The sequence below is a fragment of the Neofelis nebulosa genome, chromosome 6 (genome assembly GCF_028018385.1).
Source record: "Neofelis nebulosa isolate mNeoNeb1 chromosome 6, mNeoNeb1.pri, whole genome shotgun sequence".
NCBI lineage: Eukaryota > Metazoa > Chordata > Mammalia > Carnivora > Felidae > Neofelis > Neofelis nebulosa.
In genome coordinates, this window is record NC_080787.1 from 110,915,386 (window position 1) to 110,942,708 (window position 27,323).

The following is a 27,323-nucleotide window of genomic DNA, read 5'->3' on the forward strand; positions in this document are numbered from 1 at the left end:
CCAGGTCACGATCTCGTGGTCCGTGAGTTCGAGCCCCGCGTCAGGCTCTGGGCTGATGGCTCGGAGCCTGGAGCCTGTTTCCGATTCTGTGTCTCCCTCTCTCTCTGCCCCTCCCCCGTTCATGCTCTGTCTCTCTCTGTCCCAAAAATAAATAAAAAATGTTGAAAAAAAAAATTAAAAAAAAAAATAAATAAATAAAGACACTGTTTCCATATTGATTTTCGGTCTGGATAATGTATTCATTGATATAAGTGGGGTGTTAAATTCCCATGCTATACTGTCAATTTTTCCCTTTATGTCTGTTAATATTTGCTTTATGGTTTAAGGGCTCCAATGTTGGGTGCTTAGATATTTACAATTATTGTGTTTTGCTGGATTGATTCCTTTATCATTATGTAATGTCCTGTTTTTTTTTTTAATCTCCTGTTACAGTCTTTGTTTTAAAGTCTATTGTTTGATAGATGTATTGCTACTCTCATCTTTGTTTTTATTTGTATGGGATATCTTTTTCCATCCTTTCACTTTCATTGTATGTGTTTTTAGGTCTAAAGTGAGTCTCTTGCAGGCAACATATATGTAGGTCTTTTTTCTTTTTTTTTGCAGCCAGTATGGCAATTTAAAATTCTAAATCAAATCATGCTATTTATTACATGCTCAAGATTCTAGAGGATTGAGTTGAATTCCTTACTAGGCATTTCAGGCCCTTTGTAGCACAATGGAAAGAGCACAGGTTTTAACCTTTACTAGTTGTATGCTTGTGTTTTTCATTTGAGTTGTTAATTAAAAATGTTGAATTCTAATAAAAGGCTAGATGCTCAAGGAATGGTTGCTCTCTTATGCCATGTTCTCTAGCCCTTACACATAGGACCCATAGGATTGCACTTAATTCTCTGGATGTAGCTGGCCTGTACTTTCTTGACACTTGTACTAGTTTGTATGTGAAACAACCCCGTCCCAGGTCTGGTTAATTCTTACTCATCTTTCAGTATTACAGCTGGGCACCATTTCCATGTCAAGCTTTCCATGTCACCATTTAGGTAGAATCAATGACTTCCTCCTCTCTGTTCTCATGGTACACTCCATAAATCTTATCTGTGTGCCTTCTGAGGTTGCTTAAAAAAGAAAAAGTGGTCCTTGGCTATTTCAGCAAGTATATGGTTAGCTCTTTGAGAACAGATGTTCATCATCTCTGTATATCTGTGTCTAGCACAGTCACCTGCATGAGTACTAATCATCAATTCCTTGGTAAATCATCTCCAAATAGCAGATATATACAAGTTAGGTATGGGAATAAGTGCTTATAACTAGATTTGTTTTCTGAAATAAGCATTAACCACTTTTCTTAGAAAATTTATTCTCAGTTGAAGAAAAAAATTCAGAGCAAGTATTTTATATAAACTTTTTTTTCCAGGATAACTTATAAGAACATGCCAACTGTGCACACTCATACACAGTGGTTTGTTTCTTGAAGATTTGGTGAAGATTAAATAACATGATCTTTCTACTGCCCCTGAGCACAGTGTCTCACACATAGTAACCATTTAAAAAATTGGTCTTTGTTGTTGTTACAATCATTCATAGACCAGGTATTTGTATTTATCTTGTTCACCCAGATTTTTCTAAAATCTACATTGCTTAATCAACCAAATTTGGCACTCCAGTTGTTGAGTAGTAGTTGAGTCCATGTGTCAGTAACAAACTAATTCCTAAGACAAATTACGATAGAACTGTCTCTACCAAATAGCCTTTGGCCATAAATATTAATCATAGATACTAACTGTATTAGAAGCTCTAGATCCCCAACTATCAGAGTAGTAAAATACACTATAAATAAGTCAGCAGTATTTTCTATAGTTGAAAATCTACAATTTCCACAAGTGTTTTCATTATAGTCTTGTAAATTTAGAGGACACAGTTTATATTACACATGGTAATGGAACAAATCAGTAGATTTACCTATCCTGATTTTGTTTTGATTATTGAAGTCAAATAATTTGATATTTTGTTATTATGCAGGAAAACTTTTTTCAGAAAACACTTTTTGGGTAAGTCTTACCTAGAATTAAAAAATACTTAAAAACTCAAACTTACTAGAAAAAAATGAAAATCACTGTTTGTTCTAACAAAATTTATTATGCAGTAATTACAAAGGTTAAAGACTCTTCCATCTCAAATAAAAATAACTGTTATAATTACACACATAATATAGTAGAGTGATTCCAGTAAATATCACAGGAAATAGTGTATTTGCAAATTGGAGAGACAAATACTTTCTCATTCACAGTGTCTGACATAGGAAAGCCTGTTCACATAATGGTCTGTATAAGGTCATGCTCTTAGGAACAGTCCACACAGAGCTGTTGCCAACACTACTCTTTCAGAACGTGAAGTACCGGGCAAACCACTCCTGGCGCTGGGGATCGGGAGAAGCCACCGGGGAAGCTTCACTCTGAGGAGGACTGAATTCATAAAAAAAGAGAGACATGTAACCCAGCATTAAGCTGTTTTGCAAAACGAAGGGAAAAGCACAAAGAAACACCAGTGTAGATGACCACAAGCGGTTCCCTGCATTAGATGTGTTTTGTAGACCCCTCTACACTAGATTGGGTTCTCCACTCCATGAGAGTGTGAGAGTGCATCAGCAGCTCAGATGAAGTCAGTTAAGGAGGAGCCACATCAAAACAATTACAAAAAATTACAAAAAACCCCCCAAAATCCAGACAGTTGAGAAAAATAATGTCACCTTCTTTGAATAAAGAAAATTCAGGAGGAATTGTCAGAAATAAGAATAAGAGAACATTCCTCTTTTTCAGCGCCTTTTCTTCTAGTTAATTAAAATTTCAGAATCTGACAGAAGCATTTGGTTTTTACAGATGTATCCTCAAATATAACTAACTTAAGTTAACTAAGCCATGGTTCGGTATTTTTACTACATGTATATTTATATTGAACTATCATAATTCCATAAGCAAATACTCTAGGGGGAAAGGAGTACCATTCAGAAGCCAGTTTCTCCTCCATCTTCAAAGTTCAAATTTATACTTAATTCTAACTAAAGAGTCTTTGGGCTAGTTGAGAAAATAAAAGAATCCCTACCGTCTTTGGGGGAAATTACAAGGCACGCAACAATGTGTAATGGAAACTCCAGTAGTCATGTTCCTTGAGCTCATGCACATGCATCTTACTGATACCTGAACATACCCATGCACAAGGGAAAATAAGCAACACAAAATATTTAGCAGGAGACACATTCAAAACGTATTTGACTATTTTCATTCTTGCTATTTTTTCTCTTTAAAATAATTTGTCATTAACTGTGTAATCACTTACCCTAGAAAAAGATAGTCTACCTGTAAGGCTATTACTGGTGACACAGTTGAGATTTAGTAGGAATAAGTTAAACAGTAAATTTAAAGCAGCACAGAAGCAGTAATAGTAAGGTAAACATTTACCAAAAACCAGTACTTTCTGACTTTATTTAATGGATAAACAATTGGGTTTCATTCAAATTCTCCATGTGAATGCATTTAATCAAGTCTGAGTTTAACTTAAAATTGGAATGTCAATGGTAAAAATTTTTTATTTTTTGCTTATGTAGATCATGAAGTTCCCAGAGCTTACATATATTTTATTTTGGCAGTAAGCATATATATTTGTAAATAAGCCTGGCAAACAAGAGAGTGAAAAAATATAACAGAAATAAAAAATAATTTAAAGTTCTGTAATAAAGATGATTAGTGAAAAAATTGGCTACAATACTCAAAATGAAGCAATTATCCATAAATATTAAGAATTAGCACTTCTTTCAGTATATAGAAAAACTGACAAGAAATTTTAAAAAATCTTAAGAGCCAAAAAGAAGTTCTCTAGAGAAGTGATAAATATATTTTGAAAAGATTTCACAGTAATATGTTTTTTTCCCTAGGCTGTCCTTAAAGTAGTGAATTTCTGCAATGTAAGAAGGTAAATTTCTCAAGTTAAAAAAGAAAAGAGAAAAAAAATCATTGGTGAGACGGGGCTCACCTCAAAAATGTCTTGGGCTCTTTAGGTGGCACTGGCTGTGGAAGTGGTTTGCTGCTGTTGAACTCGGTATCGTGGACTGGAGAATTAGGAATGGGAGCCAGGCGGTTAGGATGTCCGTTGCCCACTCCACCAGATTCCAGAGCACTTAGATTGGGAACACTCACAAACCTGTTTGTTGGTGATTTATCATTCTTCTTCTTTTGCTGCATTAAAAATAATACATGTGAGGATAGTCCCTGTATAAGGACAAATGAGAAAATAGGAATAGTAGAAGATATAAATTTGGCATGGAAAAATTTCGGAAGCTTTACGGTAAATTGGGATGTTAAAATGAACCAGTGTCACCCAAAGTGTGGTCTGGGGATCCTTGGAGGTGTTCTTTATCTACATGGAATCCTCACAGACAGACATGCTCCTGGGCCAGAAAAGAATGAGGATTGGTGTTCATGGGGAGGGGAGGAGATGGAAAGAATGCCAAAGGGTAAAGAATACTGTGAGGAAATGGGGAAGGAGCAGGTCTTGCAGATACCACAAGGCTAAATGGATTTGGGCTCGCTCAAATTAGGAGAAGAAGGTATAAAGTTAAACAGTTTTAAAGAGATGTCCGTGAACTTTAGCCTTCTGTCAAAGGGAGGCAGTCCTTGTCTGGAAAAAAGAGGAAGTGAAAAAATACTTGGCACAGTAGTTTGAGACATATTCCACATTTCCACTTAAGACCCAAAGCTGCCTTACAAGAGAAAATTAAGTCTGCATAATTAAATCTCATTTCCCAGTTGGTAGTATCACTAATTGGCTCATAATCTTTAAAGCATTTAAAGGATATAAAACAAAAGTGATCCATCTTTTTTTATTTTCTAGTTGGTCTTTAAAAGCAGATAGCAAGAGGAATATAATCGCAGAGTATCAAAACCTATCAGTTTACAAATCATTAACTTAAGTCTCTATTTTATTCGCACTCATCTTGCTGTGCAGAATAAAAATTCACAAGTTGCAAGATATTTTTAATACTCCCATATTTTACTAAATGTGTACTAGTTAAATTTATGAAATATTTTTCTGCAAAATGATTCGAGTGTTTAAAAAAAAAAAGCCTAATTGGCCTTCTTCCTTTATTTACAAAGTAATGATCTTGCTATCTACAGATTGCCCTCTGTCATATTCTGTCAGTCATGGAGTCTCTGACAAAGAGTCTTTAGCATAACTGAAAAAAGAAAGGATATCTTCTAGAATCACAGTATTAGTGAAAGGTGAAGTCATTCAAAAATTAACAAAGATGTATTGTGTGCATTTTCTTGTTCTGGTCACCAGAGGGCATTAAATAAACCCATTTAAGGTTACTATTTGAAGAAATAAAAAATATTGTTATTATTATAAAAGTGTTATTGGTGTTATTATAAAAGTATTATTATAAAGTTCTACGGTAATGGTTTTATAGCTAAAACTGTAATTCCGCAAAATATATTAGAAATATTTTCCTTTTTATTATCTTGTTTCAGCAAGTCTCATAATCTTGCTCCCTAATTAAAAGCTTATTTCACCCTAAATTATGGACTTAAAAACTGAAACTAACTATATTAATTCATTCACCAATTATTTACTGAGAACCTTCAATGTGCCAGGCAGTATTTTAGGCTCTGAAGCTATATGCCTCCCTACTTTAGTCATTCTGTTTCATAAAACATTTAAGTCACTCTATGTTAAAGGTTTAAGTTTAAAGTTTGGAGCACTTTAACTTGTGAAGGAAGGATAGAATCCCATGTTCTTAACAGAGAAGTTTTTATGAGCTTTGAAAGCAAAAGTTTCTGGCTAAGCGCCTAATAGAAATTAGGCATGATGGGCAAATTAATTAAATCTGAATCAAAAGACAGCTTTACCACTAGTACTTTATTTCTATTACTGATGTCTTCCAGAAGATATATAAGTTCCTGTGAAGCCAATATAATTATTTATTCTTATTTGCTTTATTCACTTACCTGTGGTAGCTTATAGAATATGTGATGAAGTTTGCAACTGAACAAATATTTATTGATTACCTACTATACCCAAAGCACTATGAGGGGAGCCACAGGAAGCTGGGGTACAAAGATGTGTAAGACTTAGCCATGCCCATCTCATTTGTCTACAAGGCTCTTCCATCTGTCCTAAGAGAGTAACAAAGATGGCCCAAAAAATGGGTCATCTTCAATTTTAATTGTCATGAGAGGTCCTAAGACTGAGAGAAGTAAAGCCTTTTTCCAAAGACTAGTAGGCAACAAAATACATGTCCAATGCAAGGTCCATTAAGATGGCAGGCCTTAGGCTTTACGTTAGGGAGAGCTGTTGTGTATACAGGGCTGGAGTACCTTTAGGATCCCACAGAGAATAGTGAACACCAAGAAAATGACAAGAAATTATCCTGAGGAGATTTAAAAGTTAGTTTTCTTTGGAGATATGAAAAACAAAATGGTAGAAACCAAGGGTTTATAATTAATAAAATGTTTTAAGGAATAAGAATTCTCAACAAAAATATTAGCCTCGTTCAGTGAAAATGTATACATAAAGAATTCATAGATTTTAGTCCTAAATATTAAATTGAAAACATTGTTTGTAAGCTTTATCCTATGCTGCTCTAAATATTAAAATTTTTAAAGCAAGTTTTAAACTACATCCCTATTTTATGGTGTTTATAGCACATACCTTAGTCAATGGATTAATAACACCAACAGAAGGGCTTGAGTTAAACATTTTGTTGAAGTTAGTTTCTCGATTGACTAATTCCAGCTGATAAAATTTATTATCCTCCTATGCAAAAGAATTATAAACGTCACTTAGACATTTTCTATTGAAAATTTAAAACTGTAATGTATAAATGCCATTCCATTCAAAATTTAATATAAAACCTGAAGATTTATATACCTTGTTCATCAAAGATTAAAAAAATTTTTTTTAATGTTTATTTTTGAGAGAGAGAGAGAGAGAGAGAGCGAGCATGAGCAGGGGAGGGGCAGGAGAGAGGGAGGCACAGAATCCGAAGCAGGCTCCAGGCTCTGAGCTGTCAGCACAGAGCCCCACGCGAGGTTCACTCACAAACCGTGAGATTGTGACCTGAGCCAAAGTTGGACGCTTAACCGATTTGGCTACCCAGGCGCCCCAAAGGTTTCTAAATCTGATTGCCAGTGTCTTAAGGACTGCTGGTGGGATGGTTATCAAAACCTTTCAATACCCTATGCTTTGAGACTCTTCTCTACCCTTTCTTTTTTATTTTTTTTTTAAATATGGAATGCTTCACGAATTTGCGTGTCATCCTTGCACAGGGGCCATGCTAATCTTCTCTGTATCGTTCCAATTTTAGTATATGTGCTGCCGAAGCGAGCACCTTCTCTACCCTTTAATAACTTTTCCCTTCAAGATTGGATCGAAATGGTTTCCTTGGTCCCATCTCTATTCCAAACTGCAGGCTGTGCAGTTTGAACATGCTTAACTTACATTCATGGAGTTGTGTGCATGGTTTTGTTGTTTCTATAAAGGTGATACTGATACAGCATTATCTTCAGTACTGCAAATACATTTCATCTTGCTTAATCTCCTCTCTGAAACCTCAATGTTCAGTTAACTTTTGAATAATACAGGTTTGAACTGTGTGGGTACATTTACACACTGATTTTTTTTTTATATAAATACAGTATAGTACTGTAAATGTATTTTCATCGTGACATTTTTCTTTCTAGCTTACTTTATTATAAGAATACAGTAATGACACATATACAGAATAAGTGTTAACTGACTTTGGTATCGGCAGGGCTTCCAGTCAACAGTAGTCTATTAGTAATTCAGTTTTGGGGGAATCCAGTTATATGTGGATTTTCAACTGTGCACAGAGTTGGTGTCCCTAACCCCTGCATTATTCAAGGGTCAGCTGTATTACAGCAGTGGTAATCACTGACCAGAGAAACAGTGACCTACATAGAGATAAATCTTTGCCTTTCGCGTGACCAGTATATGTCAACTGAACAACTAAACTTTAGGAAATAAATACATGAGTGTGAAATGCAGGACTGTGCTCTAGTAGAACTAGATTCTTCATTCCCTTCTTAGTTACCACTACCTTTTGTATCATTAATCTCAGCCCACGTACTTCAGAGTCCACAGAATCAGGGTATAGTGGAAAGCGTGTAGAACAACCCTTAGCTGGATTCCTAGTCTGTCACCAACTAGGTGTTGCTTTGAGTTTGTTTTATTCTTTGAAGTCTGATACCTATCCTGTTGTGAGGATAAAATACAACTATATCTGTGACGTATGCTCACTAAGAACTGGAAAAGCTGTTTCTACCATGGATGAAATATACTTAATATATTTGCTAATAACTTCATGTGTGGAATGTAAGGTAATCAAAGCAATCTATGAGGGCTGTGCTCATGTTCACAATGCCTGGGAAATCTTGCCAATGTCTGCTCCTGGCTCCATAATGAACCCCAATCTATGACCTGCTGCTTTTGGCAGGAACTTCTAGTCCCAGCCAACAGGATAGCTTTCCTAGATGCTAACATAGATAAGTTAAAGAAAAAGGACTTCAGAAATAAATGCTTCTAGGCTCTCTTTTCATGCTAATGTCCATAGTTTTCAGTTGAAGAGATCAGTGAGCCAATAGAGTGATTAGCATTCTATTTTTAGTTTTACTCTGAAAGATTTTTCTTTTTTAGTGATAGTAAAAAACAATAATTATGGATCGGAAGACTCTAAAATGTTTCATGAATTATGAAACATTTGTGTATTTCTTATTCTTGAAGAATAATAGCTTCAATGAAGGCAGTCTATTTATTGTTAAATCTGTGTTTTCTTCCCTGATGGACTGGTCAGAGACCCTGACACCTCAGTTTGGACCGAGACTCTTAAGAGAGAGCCTGAAGCCTTTCTTAGAACCCTAACAAAATGGAACCCTTTTCCCATGGAATATCCCTTTGGATCAGGGTAAGTTAACATGACTAACTGGAAGTATACGGTACAGGATGATGCATGCATGTGTTGACTCTTCTTTCCTATCCAACTCTAATTCTACATGAACAATATGCATATTGTTCATATAGTATATTAGCTGTACATTGTATATAACTTCAAACGTATATTAACTGTACATTGGCAACGACATATTATTTAAACATATGTCCTAAAAAAGACTCTTAAAAAAATACTGAAAAGAAGCACAATCCCTTTACCCTAATACCAAATTTAAAATTTTTAATTACTTTGTATTTCTTAATTCATGAACATTTTAATAAACTTTCAATCACAATGCATATAGTTTATACTTTCAATTTTCACTTAGCATTACTTAATACTTTTCCATGTTTTGCCAACCCACAGTCTATTGATTACTAACATGGTTACAACCTCCCCCTCCCCCCGCAAATCTTACAATTAGTTTCTTTATGACTTGGTCTCTTTCTGTAAGCATGGCTTTTAATTCTGTAATCATCTGTATATCTTCTGGTTTTGATTCTCTCATTAGATATTTTTCTTCCATTTCTTCTAGTCTGAAAACAAGAAACCTTTAGTTCATTGATAGGACTCAGACACATCCTTTTTAATACCTGCAGTTTTCAAAATAGTCCAGCTGAACACATACAAAATTTAAAACCAAACTTTTTTCCTTAAAACTTTTCAGAATAACATGGTTGCCTCAATAGCTTATTAAAGCTATTAAAGCTAAAATATCTTATTAAATAGCCTTATTAAAGGCTCTACAGGGTAGAGGATGTTTATTAAAGACTTTGCAGGTTACTTTTGGAAGAATTCACTCATTGTAAGTCATTCAACAGTGTGTGGGGATGAGGTGAGGTAAGTTCTGTAGAAGAAATGATATATTGAATAATACCTCTAAATACAGGTTTGATGCTGGAATTGTAGGCTCACTATCAGGAGAACTTACCAAAATTATACTCCTGTGTGATGACATAAGGATTGGTAACATATCGAAAAGGGACAAGGGACAAGAAAAGATACAGAGGAAAGGGAAACAAAGGACACATATAATAACATCATTCTTTTCCGGTTTATGGGAAACTCAACTTAAAAATTCTGTATTATCAGCTAATACATTACACTCCAAAAAAGGTACATCAGATAATTTCATTTTTCCCTTTTTCTGCCCTGAATGAGATGAGAAGGCAACAGGAATGAATGCCACTGAAGACTCCAGGATAGAGGCCACCCTTTATGAGCAGAGGCTCCACAGACCATGCAGGGTCCAAAAATATAAGACAAGGCAGAATGAAGAGGATGCAAATGGAAACTGCTACAGAAGAAGTACTTTCAATTTTAGAAAATTTAAGTAGAACGACTTAAAAATTCACTCCTTTGAAAATAAAAGGATAGAAATTAAGCTCAATAAAATCATGGTGGATGAAGACACACAGAAAAACTTATTCACTCAACAAATACTGAATAACTTGTAGACAATCTGTCTGCTAGGATTCTGTGATCTACTCCCACCCCCTAATTCTAAAGGGGCACAAGAATCTCTGTGTACTTTAGGAATTTTAGTAAACTCCTACACTAACTCACTCCAAGCTAAAGTTCTAATCTAGAGGGTTTAGGGAGGTGTGTGGGTGAAGGGAAGTGTGGGGTTAGGAAGGGGCAGTCTCAGAATCAGTTGGTCTTTGTCAGTTCAGTTTGAGGTTAGTTTCACTGTCTTTACTTTTGTTCTTTTGTGACCATGCAGACTGAGTGAAAGATGTGATTTCACTGGGCTCACATAAAGGGACTTGCATTTTATAGTGATACGGTGTTTTAAGGGCAACAGTTTTAAGAAGCTTGAGAAACAATAATCCAGTCAAGGAAAAAGGCATTGGGTTTAACACTGGAGTAGCCACAAGATGTCACTGTAGAACTTTATCATTAAACACAAAATACAAGATTTTTGAACTGCTTCCTGCAGCTAAACAAGAATACTTGGCAGTAAATGGTCACTAAAAAACTCAACTTAACACCTTATTTAAAACTATTATGGAAAAAAAAAAACCCAAAACAGAACAAAATTAAAAAAAATAAAACTATTATGTCTATTATTTTAGTTCTAGTACAATGAGAAGTTAAGGAAAAGTGAGTCTAAATCACTTACAACCCGTGACCCATCTTTTTTGCTCTGAGCCTCAATTCTAGTGTAAGTTCTCATTTAGGTTAAGCATGCTTTACCTACAAAACTGTCATCAGTTAATCCTCTCCACAAAATGACTTTCTCCCTCTCTCTCTCTCTCTCTCTCTCTCTCTCTCTCTCTTACACACACACACACACACACACACACACACACACACACACACACACACCTTTTAAAAGATACCTGGATATTAAAGGGAAAAAATAATTGATTAAATTGAAGAAACCATTCATATAAATATAAATGGGAAAGCATTAAAGGAGAGAACAAGTAAAATGATCTAGATTTAACTTGCAAATATATTTCCAGAATTACCAAGTCTTTCAAAATTCTAACAGGAAGAACCCTCGGTGTTACTCTGATCCATTTCAAGCCAAAGCTGGTCAACAATCTCTTTCTTCAGTTGCCCCTGTGACCTCTAGGCCAGCACTGCTTCCTAAAGACTAGGTGTGAACAACTGGTGGTACAGGAAATGATCTTAGTTTATTCTCCTTTAATCTTTCTGGTCACAAGAATGAAAAAAGTCACAGTTTTGTTCTATGTATCTTAAATGGCCTTTATAACATATGCTTATTACCCTACTTCATACCACTTGGGCAGGCCTGCAGCATCAAATAGCTAGCTAGGATCTAATAACATTGTTGTATTTTCACAGAATTTACATTTGTATAATTACAGCCTAGCTTCTATTTATTTACTTATTTTTAAAGTTTATTTATTTTGAGAGAGAGAGAGAGAGACAGACAGAATGGGTGGGGGAGGGCCAAACAGCTCTGCACTGTCACAGCATGGAGCCCAACTGGGGCTCAAACTCAAGAACCCACAAGAATGATAAGGATGCTTGACCAAGTGAGCCATCCAGGTGCCCCAGCCTAACTTCTATTTAGAAAAATGGATACGGGGCGCCTAGGTGGCTCAGTTGGTTGAGCATCCAACTTCAGCTCAGGTCATGGTTTGTGGGTTCAAGCCCCCTGTTGGGCTCTGTGCTGACAGCTCAGAGCCTGGAGCCTGCTTCTGATTCTGTGTCTCCCCCTCTCTCTGCCCCTCCCCTGCTCACACTCTGTCTCTCAAAAATAAACGTTTAAAAAAAAAAGAAAAATGGATACGATTTTTCAGTAGTGATAATGGTTTTACTGCAGAAATAATCAAGTTTTCCTGTTAAATTTTTTAAGTTATAATGAGTCAATTAAAAATATGAAAACCGTAGCAAAGGTAGCTGGTAGCCAGAAATGACCAAATTCTGAAAGGTTAATAAAGCCTGGGAAACACTGCCTTGAGGGGAAATGTACAAGTTTGTATAGTCTTTTACTCAAAATACAGATTCACATTAAAAGTAATACTGAGAACAGAAGACTATGGGGGAGGAGAAGGGGGAAAAAAAAGTTAAGGGAGAGAGCCAAACCATAAGAGACTCTTAAAAACTGAGAATAAACTGAGGGTTGATGGGGGGTGGGAGGGTGGGTGATGGGCATTGAGGAGGGCACCTGTTGGGAGGAGCACTGGGTGTTGTATGGAAACCAATTTGACAATAAATTTCATATTAAAATTTTTTTTAAAAATTAAAAAAATACTAGAGAAAACAGAATTAAAACATATATAATTACTAATTAGGTCACTGTTGGATTCTCCCCAGGCATGCATGCCCTGATTTTTTTTGGCTCTGAGAATATATAGGTCAATGTCTAGGGTTCATGAACAACACAAACCAAAAATATGAATACATAAAAAATCTGTATAAAACATATAAAAAACTTTTCAAGGTGGCAGTACTCCTATGCTTTATAAAAATAATTGACAAAGTCAGCAAATTGAGATTATAGGCCAAAGAGTATTGGCACACATATATTTTAGAATCTTAACTATATAAAAATAAACTCTATTATACCATCCTTCTCTACAGTTTAAGGAAAGGAAATACAATAATTGAAGAAGTTTAATGTTGAACCTTTATTTCCCCATAATGTATGGGCACAGACTACTATCTCCTTACCTCACAAAACTTATGAACACAACCTGAATGGTAATTTAAAAATCAAACAACAACAACAAAAGATGATTAGAGTAGTATAGATAAAAGAACTCTTTAATCAAGAACTTTTAAAGAGTGGTAATTCCAATATGGTGGAGTGTTTTTTCAATTAGGGATTACTTACCTACTTAAAAGCCCCATACAGAAAACTCTGCTTCCCCCAAGAAGAAACTCTTTTTGTTTCAGTACAGTGAGAAGTTAATGTAAACTTAGACAATCAATAATAATCTCTGAACTCCCCTTTTTGCATAATAAAGATGTCATGACCCCATCCACATTCTATATAGATTTAGATTTGGCTTAAAATTCTTTAAAACAGCCATTCTCTCATTTGTTTCTAAAACAAACAAAAACTATGACATATTAGACACAAGGGTTTTACTACTATCCCACTCAGGAAAATAAAATAGTTTCTATAGAATATCAGAAAATCTAAGACTTGAGTACCTAGCACTAGAGAGGGGGTTTTCTAGTAATCATTCCATAACTACAGAACTCATCACCATTTCTACAATGTTTAGAGGGTACCTTTCCATTCTTTAAATTTCCATTCCCCTCTTCCCTGAAGTCCAAACAGGGTTTGGGGCAGAAACAGAAATAAAGCTTCCAGCTGCTCGAGAGGCCCTTCCACTTCAGGCTTCAGCCTGACCCATAATGCTGCAGCCCTTCCACTACCACCCACTTCTATGATTCCACAGGGCTTTTCCAATTTCAAAGACTTAAAGTTAGCATGCAGTTGATTAGGAACTTCAGTACGATGTCCATAGTCCTTTGCAACAGGCTAAGAATAGTTCAAATGTTGTCCCCCCAGCTCCTTAACCTGGAATGCAGTCTCCCTGCTCACCACCACTGATGAAGGCATTCAGCAGATCCAAGCAGGCTGCATTTAAGGATATAAGGCAGAAATATCTCAACTGTCTAAAACTGTGCTTTCCAGGGGTGCCTGGGTGGCTCAGTTGGTTAATTGTCTGACTTTGGCTCAGGTCATGATGATCTTGCGATTTGTGAGTTCGAGTGTCGCATTGGGTTCTGTGCCAACAGCTCAGAGCCTGAAGCCTGCTTCGGATCCTGTGTTTCCCTCTGTCTCTATCCCTCCCCTGCTTGCAAACTCTGTCTGTCTCTGTCTCTCTCAAAAAAACAAAAACAGGGGCGCCTGGGTGGCGCAGTCGGTTAAGCGTCCGACTTCAGCCAGGTCACGATCTCGCGGTCCATGAGTTCGAGCCCCGCGTCAGGCTCTGGGCTGATGGCTCGGAGCCTGGAGCCTGTTTCCGATTCTGTGTCTCCCTCTCTCTCTGACCCTCCCCCGTTCATGCTCTGTCTCTCTCTGTCCCAAAAATAAATAAAAAACGTTGAAAAAAAAATATTTAAAAAAAAACAAAAACAAAAACAAAAACAAAAACAAGAAACTGTGCTTTCCCAATATGGTAGCCACTAGTCCATATCTGGCTATTTACATTTAAATTAATTAAAATGAAATTAAAAATTCAATTCCTTGGTGGCACTAGCCACAATTCAAATGGTCAACAGCCATTGTGGCTAGTAACAACCGTACTGGGCAGAGCAGATACAGGACATTTTCGTTATCATAGAAAAATCTGGGCAGCCCTGGTCTAAATACATTTATTTGTGTGTGTGTTTGGTTTCAACTAAAAGAGTAAATACCTAAACTAGAGACTAGTTGTATGATAGCAGTTTTCTGGTGGAAAAAGAAATACAGTTGGTTAACATGGATCTAGCTGAAGTATAAAACAAATGGTAGACCTAGAAAAGCAGATAAAATATTTGACTCATGAGTAATACTAATTCAATTAAAAATTACCATAATTAGCAAAACTAAGTTATTTACTATCTACTGAAAATTCCTAATGTGTAAAACCCTATTAAACAGAATAAAGTAGAAACAAATCTTTAATCTTTGTAAATTAACATTCCTAAGGAGACAGGACACACGGATAGACACAGGTTATTTTTGTGAGCATGTTTTTTCAGACTGTGAAGAGGGAGATACCAGGATTTCAGCCTCTGCCCAATGAGTAACACTGAGGCCAGGAGAAGGGAAAGCCAAAAGTGGGGTTTACTGTAACTAATTTTTGCAAAATGCCTAAGGTGATGGATGCACTCTTCTACATGGAAGATACCTGAGCTCTTACTGTAGCTCAAAAGGATTTAAATATTACCTCCAAAACCAGGAAACACCAGAAATCATCGTGACTGGGAAAATGATCTCACAGGTCTCCTCATCATTTCAAGTATAACTTCATAATGTGATAAATGTTAGAATTCTCAAAAAATGCATTCAGGAAACATTTAAGTGCCTACTAATGCGAAAATCCTGTGTGTCCATTGCAGAGTACCTCACTTCAGAAGCCACCACTGAAGTAAATGCCAACAACTGGGGTCTGTTTTTTGTTTCAGCTGAAGTGAATGTGGTTGTATATGTTACATATATGTAATAGCAACTATGAAGCTTAATCAGTTAAATGAATAAAATGTGAGGAGATATTTAGATGGGGATAGGTAATCGGGTAGTAACAACAGATTATTCTAGACTGTCGAGGAAACATAACAGAATCTCAGAAGGAAACTGTCAGTGTGGTGGACACAGGTGGATAAGGCACAGTGACACTAGGAGTTTAAGTTTCACTTTGAGACTAAGGTTAACGGGATTAGTCACTATTTTGACTTTACTGAACTATGTGGAGATATTTACATATTTTTATTCAGCATTTTAAATTGACTGGAAGAAGACAGACTAAAGGTGAATAAACCATTTGCAGCCACAGCAGTTTAGAGTAGATTAATTAATTCTAAAATAATTTAAGTTGGACCAGGGTTTAGGGCACAGAGATGGAGTGAATGTTATTTGCACATTGGCTATAAGAGTTTAGAAATGTGGAGAAAAGAGAAAAGCTATTAAATACTTTCTTAAAACATTAGGCAACAGTGATAAATCTTGGTTTTAACAATACTGGAGTTACTATGTATGAATAGTAACTATCTGTGATGTTTAACTTGCACTAATTTTTCAAATCAATATTAAATGTTTGTATGAATTCCAACAATCTCTCTGTAGAGTATAAAATATTTTTATAGTTTTTGCTCTTCCCCACCTCCAATACCCTGTAATCCATTCTCTAGATGGAAGTACTGTCATTAAAATTCTATATTTGTTTTTCAAGATTTTTTGATATTTGTATATAAAATATGTGTTATTAGTTTATGTATAGGATCATAATATTCCTTTTGGCCACAATATGCCCTTTGTATTTAATATTATATAATGGACATCTTTGGAGTTTTCACCATGGCATGTCGGTTCAAGATCCTGAGGGACAGGCTTTAGGCAAGGACTGTCCTAGCAGAACCAGAACAGTGGCAGCTGAGAAACAATCATTCAATTGCCTTATGCTCGTTAAGTAAAATATCATACTGCAATTACCATCTGGAATATAGCACTTATGTTTTCTTTTTTAAGTATCCCTTAATTAGATTTAAAAAGAATAGCTAATCTGAGGTTAGACACAGTCTCCTCAGTTTATGTCCCACATACGAATTTTCTTTAATATAATATGACTTACGACACTTGTAAAGCTGCATTTATTTCCTTGAGTAGCTCGTTAGTCTTATTAAAATCTGCCCGCATGATATTTTTCTCTCTGAGGTGGTCTGCTGTCATGACATCCAGCTCTTTTTCAAGTCTCTTGTTTAAATCTTGTTCATGCAACCTGTTTATTTTTGGTTAAGAAAATGTTATTCTGAAATCAAGCTTTCAAAACTTTCTATATTCTACAGATTTGAAATGATTTTATGTATAATATAGAGAAAATTAATGGAAATAGCCTAAAATAACTTACTTTGCTCCTATCTTCGAGTTTGTTAAAGTTGTCTCCTTTAATGCTTTTTAAATTACATTTTATAAAGATTTTAGTTAATTGTATAGTTTCCAAAGTTAATGAATACATACCTATTATTCAAAATACCAACATTTTATCTATGTTCTAAATTACAGCCATCAACAAATAAAGGAGTGGTCTTCAATATCTACGAGAAGGCAGTCTAGTCATAAAAATAAGCATGTATTGCTAACTACTATTATATCAGTCTTTCAGGTAACACTGTATATTCTGTCTGTTGTGATTAATGACATACCTCATCTGTTGGTTAGATTCACTTCGTATTCTGAGAATTTCTTTCCCCTTAAATTCCAATTCTTTGGTTAGGGCACTTATATTTTCATGAAGGTGCTGTACCTCCTTATCCAAGTCTGAGATGTGATGCTCTCTGTGCCTTAATTCCTCTTGTAGATCTGTTATTCTACACATATGTTCCTTACTCTGCAAAATACAAATAATTATTTTTTAAAGTAAGCTCTATGCGGAACTTGGACTCACAACCCCGAGATCAAGAATTGCATGCTCTACCAACTCAGCCAGCCAGGTACCCCTACAAATAATTCTTAAATGTATTCTAGTATTTGCTTTCTGCATTTATCTAAAGGAAAGAAAATGACATACTGGAATGTCAAATGTAATGACACTGCTTCGAAACAAACTGCTGAAAAAAATCTAAAGGCTCTTCTTTTTCCATATATATATGAAGTGTTTATATGGATACAGTTTATATGGATAATATCAGGGTGACAAGAGGCCCAAAAGACCATAAAATGCAATTTCCCACACATTTTACAGACAAGGAAACCAATACCCAAGAGATACCTGTTCAAGGAGGATGTATATGAATGGCAGAGCTGAAATTAGAATGCAGGGCTCCTACATACTCACCAAGTTATATGGGCTTACAGTAAAATGCTGGCACCACTGTCCTTTGATCTAAAAATTCCCTGCATCTAGGGAGGCCATCCCGACACACACATATCATATGGTTTAGAAAGCAGACTTTGTCTGCTTTGTGCTGATCTAACAGTTACCTTGTCTGAAAGATAAGCTCCCTTCCATATTCCTAGAAGTCACTGTTTTTCACAATGTCTACTAGATATTGTCAATTTCAGTGTCAGCATAGTTGAAGATAGAACTTCCCTCCATGATTATAAGGTGGCTCATTTAAAACTTCATAGCAATGAAGAGAAAATTTGAGCTGATCATTTAACATAGCTAAAGACTAACAAAGTAAAAGTCTTAAGTCTAAAAAATAATGGACTTCATTACACTATGCCTAGAAATCCATCCACCTGGATAGACATATATTCAAGATCATAAATTCTCTAATTAAAGGAAGTATACTTCATTAAAGAGCAAAGTTTAAAAAGCATAAATATTACCTGTGCTAGAGTGGTATGGAAATATCTTTTTTTTTTTTTTTTTTTTTTTTTTGAGGACCTACTACTTCCCTAGCTATGCTATCCAGCATGACTATTTAAATTCAAGTTTAAATGATTTAAAATTAAACAAAATTGAAAATCCTGGTCCTCGGTCACACTAGACATATTTGGCCCATGTGGCCAGTGACTATCACAGTAGATAGCAGATACAGAAGAGGTTCGCCTATAGACAATGCTGTTTTATAGTATTCTGTCTTCACTCTTTGTGTTATTCATATTTCATTGATCGCTTTCTCAGGATGCAAGTAAAATTCAATATATTCAATTAAAAACTCATAAAATGTAATTTTATGACCGATATAATAAGTCAAATTACCTTATTTCCCTTTAAAAATAAAGCTCTTCAATATAGGTAGTAAATAGTAACTAATGTAAATACTAGTTATTACAAAATTTTCAGAAAATTGTGAACATTCAGATCTATCCACATTTAGGGAATCATCACATAACATGTTCTTCTTTACCTGTCTTCTGCTAATATCTACGCTTCGCTCTAATTCCATTTTAGCAGCTGCCAATTCTTGATGATGACTGTGCCGTAACAAATCAATTGCAGCCGCATGTTGATGGTTTAGTTCTGATCGTAAGGAAGCTGGAATCCGAGGGAAAAAAGAGCTTTAGTATATTGAAAAATATTACTGATACTTTACATAAAAATTATAAAGGTCACAGAATATTATTTTTAAAATTAGGACACTTGTATATGCCCATTAAAATATCATAGACTGTCATAGAATGTCATGAATTTAAAGGTCATCCAGCTTTGATAAGAACAAGAAAATTTTCATCTGCTCAACAGACCAAGGAATTTCCATATATGCTTTGAGTTTGGCAGTAAGGTGCTAATGGAAATGAAATATTTTTAACTTTTCTCATTCACTACTGGAATAACATCATTTTAAAGCTGAATAATACCACAACATATATTCATTTAGGAAGCAACTTCCCACCCAGGTAAGAATTCTTCCACAATATTTCTGAAAGATGTTAAGCACTGGCTGGTGAGTGCTCTTAGTGATTTGTAAATCATCATTTTTATTTGAATTTGAGATTATTTGATACAATCCACATTTACTGAATGTCAGGTACTATACTAAGGGAGAACAAAATATGACCCTGTTCTAATAACTGCATAGGCTACAGGGAAAGGCATCATGCCAGGGAATTAAGTGGAATATCAGAAATGTATATTAGTTATAATGAAAGCACAGCAGTGGAAGCACCATTTCCTAGGAGAAGGAAATTAGGAATGCTATCACAAAGGAACTGTCACAGGGCCTCAGTCTATAGCACTGAGTAGGGGTTCTCCAAGTGGAGAAAGAGAAAAGCATAAATGAGAAAGGGATAAGATATGCAAAAGCAGAGAGAACCTAATTTATCAGGTAAACTATAGGAAAATGGTGTGGCAGATGCCCACAGAACATGTGGTCATACTGGAAAGAAAATGGAGCCCAGTCTGAGAAAGTTGTAGCACAAAATGCTTTTTACTTTATGTTTAGGTTCATGGTTCTCAGTCTGGGATACGTGTGGCAGTATATCTGAGCGACTTTTAGGGTATACAATATCATCATCTGAAACATGAACTGTACTTAAAGATTTAGGGGAAAGTCATTACTTTCATGTTAATACAAAGGAGATGTGAGTAAAATGCAAATTATATATTCTAAAGCTAAAACATAAGATGACTTCAAAGAAATGCTGTGCTTGTAGCTAGTCAATTTAGGCTCTTCCTGAGGCCTCCACATAGGGCATAAGTTTAGTCCCCCCTGGTATGAAGGGCGGCTTCAGTGGAAAAACTTGACAGGCAGTGAGGTGGTACATGGGAATCAGTGAAGGATTTAAAGTTGGGAAGTTACATGGTGAGATTTGAGTCTTACACAGATTAGCCAGACTGGAGTCTGAAGGATGAACTGAAGGAATAAAGATCAGCGAGAAGGTTATGACAATAACCCAGGTGAAAAATGATATGACTATGAAAAGTGGAGGAAATAACAGAATGTGGAAGCAAAAGAAAATAAGTTCTCCTAGCTTCCTGGCTTGGGCAACTGGGTAAACAGTGACACTCTTAGTTAAAATGGAAGGTACAGGAATGGCAATACACTTTGGACTTCAGAAAGATGGTAAGCTAATATTTAAAAATACAGAATATAATTTGCAACATCTAACTTTCTAATATGCAATATGAAATAGAAATCTAATTCACAAGGAAAGGAGTTCGGTCTCGAAATACATATTTGGAATCACTAGCACAATAGATAGTAGTTGGAGCCATAGCTGTGAATCCAATCAACCGGGAAAAGCCTGAAGACTGAAAAACAGACCAAAAGGCTGGGGACTAAAGATTGGGAAACAGCCATATTTAACAGATGCACAGAAAACAGGACCAGCAAGTGAAGATTCTTAAAAAGCAGAGGTCAGAATGCAGTGCGGTGAGTATATGATCATGGAGACCAATGGGAAAAGAAGATTCGAGAAGGTCAAAGAGGTCAAATGATGCAGACAGAGCAAATATGATGAGAGCTAGTGAGAATATATGAATTTGGAATTTCAAAGTTCAATGGTGACTTCAGGGACAGTAATTTCAATAGTATAAGGGGTGCAAAATGTAGACCTGAAGGATCCTGACAAAGGACTGGTACCTAGAATACACGAAGAACTCCCAAAACTCAACAGTAAAAATACAAACAATCCAGTTAGAAAAGATATACAGATGGCAAATGAATACCTGAAAACATGTTCAACATAAGTAGCCATTAGAGAAGTGCAAAGTAAAATTCACAATGAAGTAATACCACACTCCTATCTGAATGGCTAAAATACAAAACAGTGACATCAAATGCTGGTAAGGATGTGAAAGAAACTGTCACTCATTCATTGCTGGTGAGAATGTGAAAAGGTACAGCCACTCTGGAAAACAGTTTCTTAACTAAACCTACAATCATCATATGATCCAGCAACTCTCCTCCTAGGCATTTATCTCAGAGAAATGAAAGCTTACTCTTACACAAAACTGAAAACACCAGATGTGCTTCAATGGGTAAAGAATAACAATTGTCCTTCAGCAATAAAAAGGGACAAACTATTGATACATACGACAACCTGGATGAATCTCCAGAGAATTATGCTGAGTGAAAAAAAAAACAATCACCAAAAGGTGATATGTTATTCCATTTATAACATTTTTTAAACGACAAAATAATAGAAATGGATAACAGATTAATGGTTACCAGGCATCAAAGGTGGGGAGGAAAGGGAAGTAGGTGTTGCTATAAATGGGATCCTCATGGTAATGGGAGTGTTCTGTGTCTTGACAGTATCAATGTCAGTATCCTGGTTGTGATATGAACTACAGTTTTGAAAGATGTTACCACTGGGGGAAACTGTCTAAAGTGTTCAGAGGATCTCTCTGTATTACTTCTTACAAGCTCGTATGAATCTATAATTATCTCCAAATAAAAAAGTTTAATTAAAATCACAAAAAGTCCTTTTGTCAACAAAGAGGCATTTAATCAAGTTTCAATGGACTAAACAATAGTGCTAACACTTGGCCTGTTTCTACTTCTTTTCATACAGTTGTGGAAAGTCTGTGCTTCCCTTGGGCCAGAATTCTCCAAAGGCTACCTCTGCATTGGACTGTATGCTCCTTGTATGTAAAGACAGAGCAGCAGTTTACTTTTTAGTTCTCCTTGCTCAGCAGTTTCTGTAGCATGTAAACGGGTATTCCACAAATGTTTGATAAACATTCTCACTATGATTTTCACCCTGGCTATCGCAGTGTCTTGTCACAGAGGAAGAGGAGAGAACTATGACGACCTGGCCTAGGACTCCCAGCAATAATAGAGATGATGTATTGGGTCAAATGGCTTTGCCTTTGAGGCCCAAAGTATTCACAACACTTTGGGCTTCTCTGTTTCCAATTCCTACTTGGAAAGCATATGCCACTGAAATGTGACAACATACAATAAAAACTTATATTAAGAGATTTTGGGGAAAAAAACAAACAGAAGGAAAATGAGATGGTAGGAATAAAGTTACCAAACAACACCAAATCCCCCACCCCCAAACTCTTTAAATACCTATGCAGTATTTCTTCAAAACTCAACTGATCTCTTCATAAGAAGGGTAGTGATTTGAACACTTCAAAGATTAAAATCCCAATAAAAAATATCTGAAAAATACCTAAACAAAAAGTCAGACCTAAAGAGTTTTCTCATACAAACAAAATCCTGAAGTGGAAAAAAACAAAACAAAAACAAACAACCCATATGACTATCATGTCTAAGGACGTGTGGCTCCATACTTATCTACTCCTTTCGGTCACTGGAAAGTCAGGGCAACTCCTTTTAGTCTCTTAATAGGTGGAAGCCCCAGTGAGTGCTGCTTACAAAGCCAGAGTACGGAGAAAGGTGAGGGGACCTTACTTCATTGTGTTCTATCCATTCTACCTCTCCATACTCACCTCTTCATCTGGTAACTTCAAATATGCAAAACACTTAGATACTCATTTTGGTGTGTCAAAAATTAAAAATAAAACTTTGTCATTTCATGTTGAATTTTAAAGACGATACAAATAAATATGACAAGATTATAATCCTTTCAAAATACCAAGCATAGCCTTTCCTTCATCTTCTAATTCAAACCGAAGAGTCTGAAGTTCCTGTTCCATTTCTATCCGGAAGCCCTCCATTGACTCTCTATGTGCATCTTTTAATGACTGAAGCTCTGCAGAATGTTTTTGTTGTAAATGATTTTCAAGAGCCTAAAACAGGAGAAATGTATTCAATTTATTATGTTAGAATACAGGAAAGAAAATGAAAGCAAAATAAAAAATTGTGGGGGGAGGCAAAAAAATAAATTACTAAAACTCAGTTATTTAAGAAAAACAAAGCATTTTTAATTCATCTTCAAGGATATTTTATATATAAGATAACAACCATTAGAAACTAAATTAATAGGGTCACTTCAGTAGAACAATCCTTATGAAACCAGTTGATCCAATGTATTGTGTTTAAATTGGGATGTCAGCCCTTTACCTAAGGTAGTTTTCCACTAAAGTCATTTTCTAAAGTTGTTGAGGGGTGTAAGGTACCTAAATGAATGAATATTTCCTCTGTGTGCACAAACTTAGGAAGAGAGGAGGAGGGCATTAACAAGAAAAGATCTCCTTCTGATCAGGAAAAGAAAGATGACAGATGGCTTTTACAACTCCAACCTTATCAAATATTTTGTAATGACTTTCTACAGGCATTTGGGAACAGAAGAAAATCTGTGAGAGTAGGGAACTGGAAAAGTAAACAAACCTCTCACATGATTAGTTCTAAAAGCCTAACCAGAGAAAATAGACTACATATATGTGGCTAAAACTAAGAGAAGTTATGTAGCCACGGGAGAAAAACAGAGCTCAGCGTACCTCAAGGATACAGACTGAACTGACAAGAAGGGTTTTTCTTACCATATCTGTAACATGAAAGGTTTCTGAGAAAGATACCATGTTGTAACTAGGGCTATATTTCCCTAGCCATTACTCTAAAATCCTGTTTTTATAAGTTAATATTTGGCTACTTATGCTCACTGTTTCTCAAGTGTTTTATTTCTGAAAAATAAAGCACAGGTTTCTTTAAATATAGTAAAATATGGAACTTTTCATCTAGACAACTTTAGTTACTTAGGTAGCTTAGCTACCTAGTGATGCACAACTTTTGAAAAATGACTAATGTTCTAAAGAGACTGAATGTGTAAAATTAAAGTACTGATACAAGAGGTTATATGTTATTCTCATTCACAAATGATACCAACAAAAAGATTATTTAACAATCAGGTCTAATTGTGTGTGTGTGTGTGTGCGTGCACGCGCACATGCACCTTTGTTAAGGTACAGATAACATACAATATTAGGTTCAGATACAACATACTGATTCAACATTTACGAACACTATGAAATAGTCACCAGAAGTGTAATCACCATCTATCACCATACAAAGTTATTATAATATTACTGACTATATTGCTTATATTGTATATAAAGTATATTAAATTATACTTTACTACATCTCCAGGTCTTCTTTTATAATTGGAAGTTTGTACCCCTTAATCCCCATCACCTACTTTGCTCATTCTCACCTCCCCCATCTCCTCCCATCTGGCAACCACAAGTTCATTCTCTGCATTTATTAGTCTGTTTAGGTTTTGTTTGTTCATTTGTTTTGCTTTTTGTTCACTGCATACAAGTGAAATCCTACAGTATCTGCCTTTCTCTGACTTATTTCACTTAGTATAATACCCCCAGGTCCACCCATGTTATCACAAATGGCAAGATTTCATTCTTTTAATGGCTGAGTAATATTCCATTGTGTGTGTGTGTGTGTGTGTGTGTGTGTGTGTGTGTGTATGAAAAGATACACACACACACACACATACACACACACACACACACCTTTATCCGTTCATCTACCGATGGACACTTAGGTTGCTTCTATATCTTGGCTATTTTAAATAGTGCTGCCATGAATACAGGAGTGCAGATATCTTTTCATTTTCTTCAGATAAGTACCCAGAAGGGAAATTGATGTATCACACAGGAGCTCTATTTTTAATTTTGGGGGGAACCTCCATACTGTTTTCCACAATGGCTGTACCAATTTACATTCCCTTTTCTCCACATCCTTGCCAACACTTGTTATTTCTTGTCTTTTAATACCAGCCGTTCTGAGAGGTGATATCTCATTGTGGTTTTGATGTGCACTTCCTTGATGATTAGTGATATTGGGTATCTTTTCCTGTATCCATTGGCCATTTGTATGCCTTCTTTGGAAAATGTTTATTCTGGTCTCCCACCTGTTTTTTTTAATCAGATTGTGGTTTTTTGGTGTTGAGTTCTAGAAGTTCTTTATATATTTTGAATAGTAATTTTTTATTGGATAAATCATTTGCAAATATCCTCTCCCATTCATTGAGTTGCCTTTTTGTTTTATTGATGGTTTCCTTTACTAGCAAAAGCTTTTTTACTTTTAATTAAAAAATGTTTTTTTTTCTTTTTTCTTTTTTTTTAGAGAGAGAGCAGGAGAGAGGGGCAGAGGAAGAGAGAGAGAATCTTAAGTAGAATCCATACCCAGCACACAGCCTGATGCAGGACTTGTTCCCATGACCCTGGAATCAGGACTGAGCTGAAATGAAGAGTTGTATGCTCAACTGACTGAGCCACCCAGATGCCCCAGGTCTTTAATCCATTTGGGGTTTATTTTTGTATATGGTATAAGAAAGTGGTCCAGTTTCATTCTTTTGCACATTTTTCCGAGCATCATTTATTGAAGAGACTGTCTTTTTCCCATTATATATTCTTGTAAACTAATTAACCATGGGTTTATTTCTGTACTCTGTATTCTGTTCCATTGGTCTGTGTTTTTGTGCCAGTACCATACTGTTTTGATTTCTATAGCTTAGTAGTATACTTTGAAATTAGGAAGAGTGATAGCTCCAGTTCTGTTGTTCTTTCTCAAGATTACTTTGGCTGTTCAGGGTCTTGCAGTAGTTCCATACAAATTCTTAGGATTATTTGTTCTAAATCTGTGAAAGATGCCATTGCATTTTTAAAAAATGAAATTGCTGTTTATTTTCAATTCACATTATATACACAAACATTAACTTCTGGGGAGAAGGGATTTTTTTTTATTGTTTATATTAAACACTCAGTGCTCATCATGACAAGTGAATTCCTTAATCCCCATCACCTATTCCACCCATCTTCGAACCCATCTACCCGCCTCTGGTAACCATCCAGTTTGTTCTCTATACTTATGAGTCTGTTTCTTGGTTTGCCTCTTTCATTTCCTTTTGCTCATTTGTTTTTCTTTTCTTAAATTCCACATATGAGTAAAATTATATGGTATTTGTCTTTCTCTGATTGACTTATTTCACTTAGCATTATAGTCTTTAGCTCCATCTATGTCACTGAAATAGCAAGATTTCATTCTATTTTATAGCTGAATAATATTCCACTGGATATATATATACCACATCTTTATCCATTCATCTATCAATGGACACTTGGGCTGCTTCCATATATTGACTATTGTAAATACTTCTGCTATAAATATAGGAGTATATGTATCCCTTTGAATTAGTGTTTTTGTATTCTTTGTGTAAATACCCAGTAGGGCAATTGCTGGATTATAGGGTAGTTTATTTTTTTTAATGTTTATTTTTTTGAAGAGGGCATGGGCAGGGGAGAAGGAGAGAGAGAATCCCAAGCAGGCTCCATGCTGTCAGCGCAGAGCCTGATACGGGGCTCAATCTCACAAACTGAGATTATGACCTGAGCCAAAATCAAGAGTCAGATGCTTAACTGACTGAGCCACCCAGGCGCCTCAGGTACTTCTGTTTTTAATTTTTTGAGGAACCTCCATACTGTTTTCCATAGTGGCTGCACCAGTTTGCATTCCTACCAATAGTTCAAGAGGGTTCCTTTTTTTAAAAAAGTTTTTATTTACTTATTTTTGAGAGAGAGAGACAGTACAAATGGGGAAGGGGCAGAGAGAGAGGGAGAGAGAGAATCCCAAGCAGGCTCGCACTACCAGCACAGAGCCTGATGCAGAGCTCAAATTCACAAACCATGAGATCATGACCTGAGCCAAAACCAAGAGTCACTTAACCGACTGAGCCACCCAGGCACCCCAAGGGTTCCTCTTCCTCCACATCCTTGTCAACACCTGTTGTTTCCTATGTTACTGATTTTAGCCATTCTGACAGGTGTGAGGTCATCTCTCATTGTAGTTTTGGTTTGCACTTCTGTGAAGATAAGTG

The 27,323-nt window shown here is 35.8% G+C and overlaps 1 protein-coding gene and 1 non-coding gene across 11 annotated transcripts in view; both read right to left on the reverse strand.

Annotated features, from left to right (window-relative positions):
• Nucleotides 1–2,111: 2,111 nt before the first annotated feature.
• Nucleotides 2,112–27,323, reverse strand: part of FAM184A (family with sequence similarity 184 member A) — a 123,404-nt gene continuing 98,192 nt past the window's right edge. For 2 of the 10 annotated variants that reach the window (XM_058735111.1, XM_058735108.1), the window contains 8 exons: nt 23,130–23,283; nt 18,989–19,116; nt 17,336–17,520; nt 16,765–16,911; nt 9,417–9,534; nt 6,700–6,804; nt 4,024–4,226; nt 2,112–2,459 (listed from right to left, as the gene is read on the reverse strand). In XM_058735111.1, the coding sequence (XP_058591094.1) occupies nt 2,378–2,459; nt 4,024–4,226; nt 6,700–6,804; nt 9,417–9,534; nt 16,765–16,911; nt 17,336–17,520; nt 18,989–19,116; nt 23,130–23,283 (1,122 nt within the window). In that variant the 3' untranslated portion in view covers nt 2,112–2,377. Of the gene's footprint in view, nt 3,192–4,023; nt 4,260–6,699; nt 6,805–9,416; nt 9,535–16,764; nt 16,912–17,335; nt 17,521–18,988; nt 19,117–23,129; nt 23,284–27,323 lie in introns of all 10 variants that reach the window. The other 8 variants (XM_058735109.1, XM_058735107.1, XR_009263264.1 and 5 more) reach the window with 7 other exon arrangements.
• On the reverse strand, nt 7,272–7,378 carry LOC131515659 (U6 spliceosomal RNA). Its single transcript, XR_009263697.1, has one exon. It is a non-coding gene; the product is annotated as a U6 spliceosomal RNA (small nuclear RNA).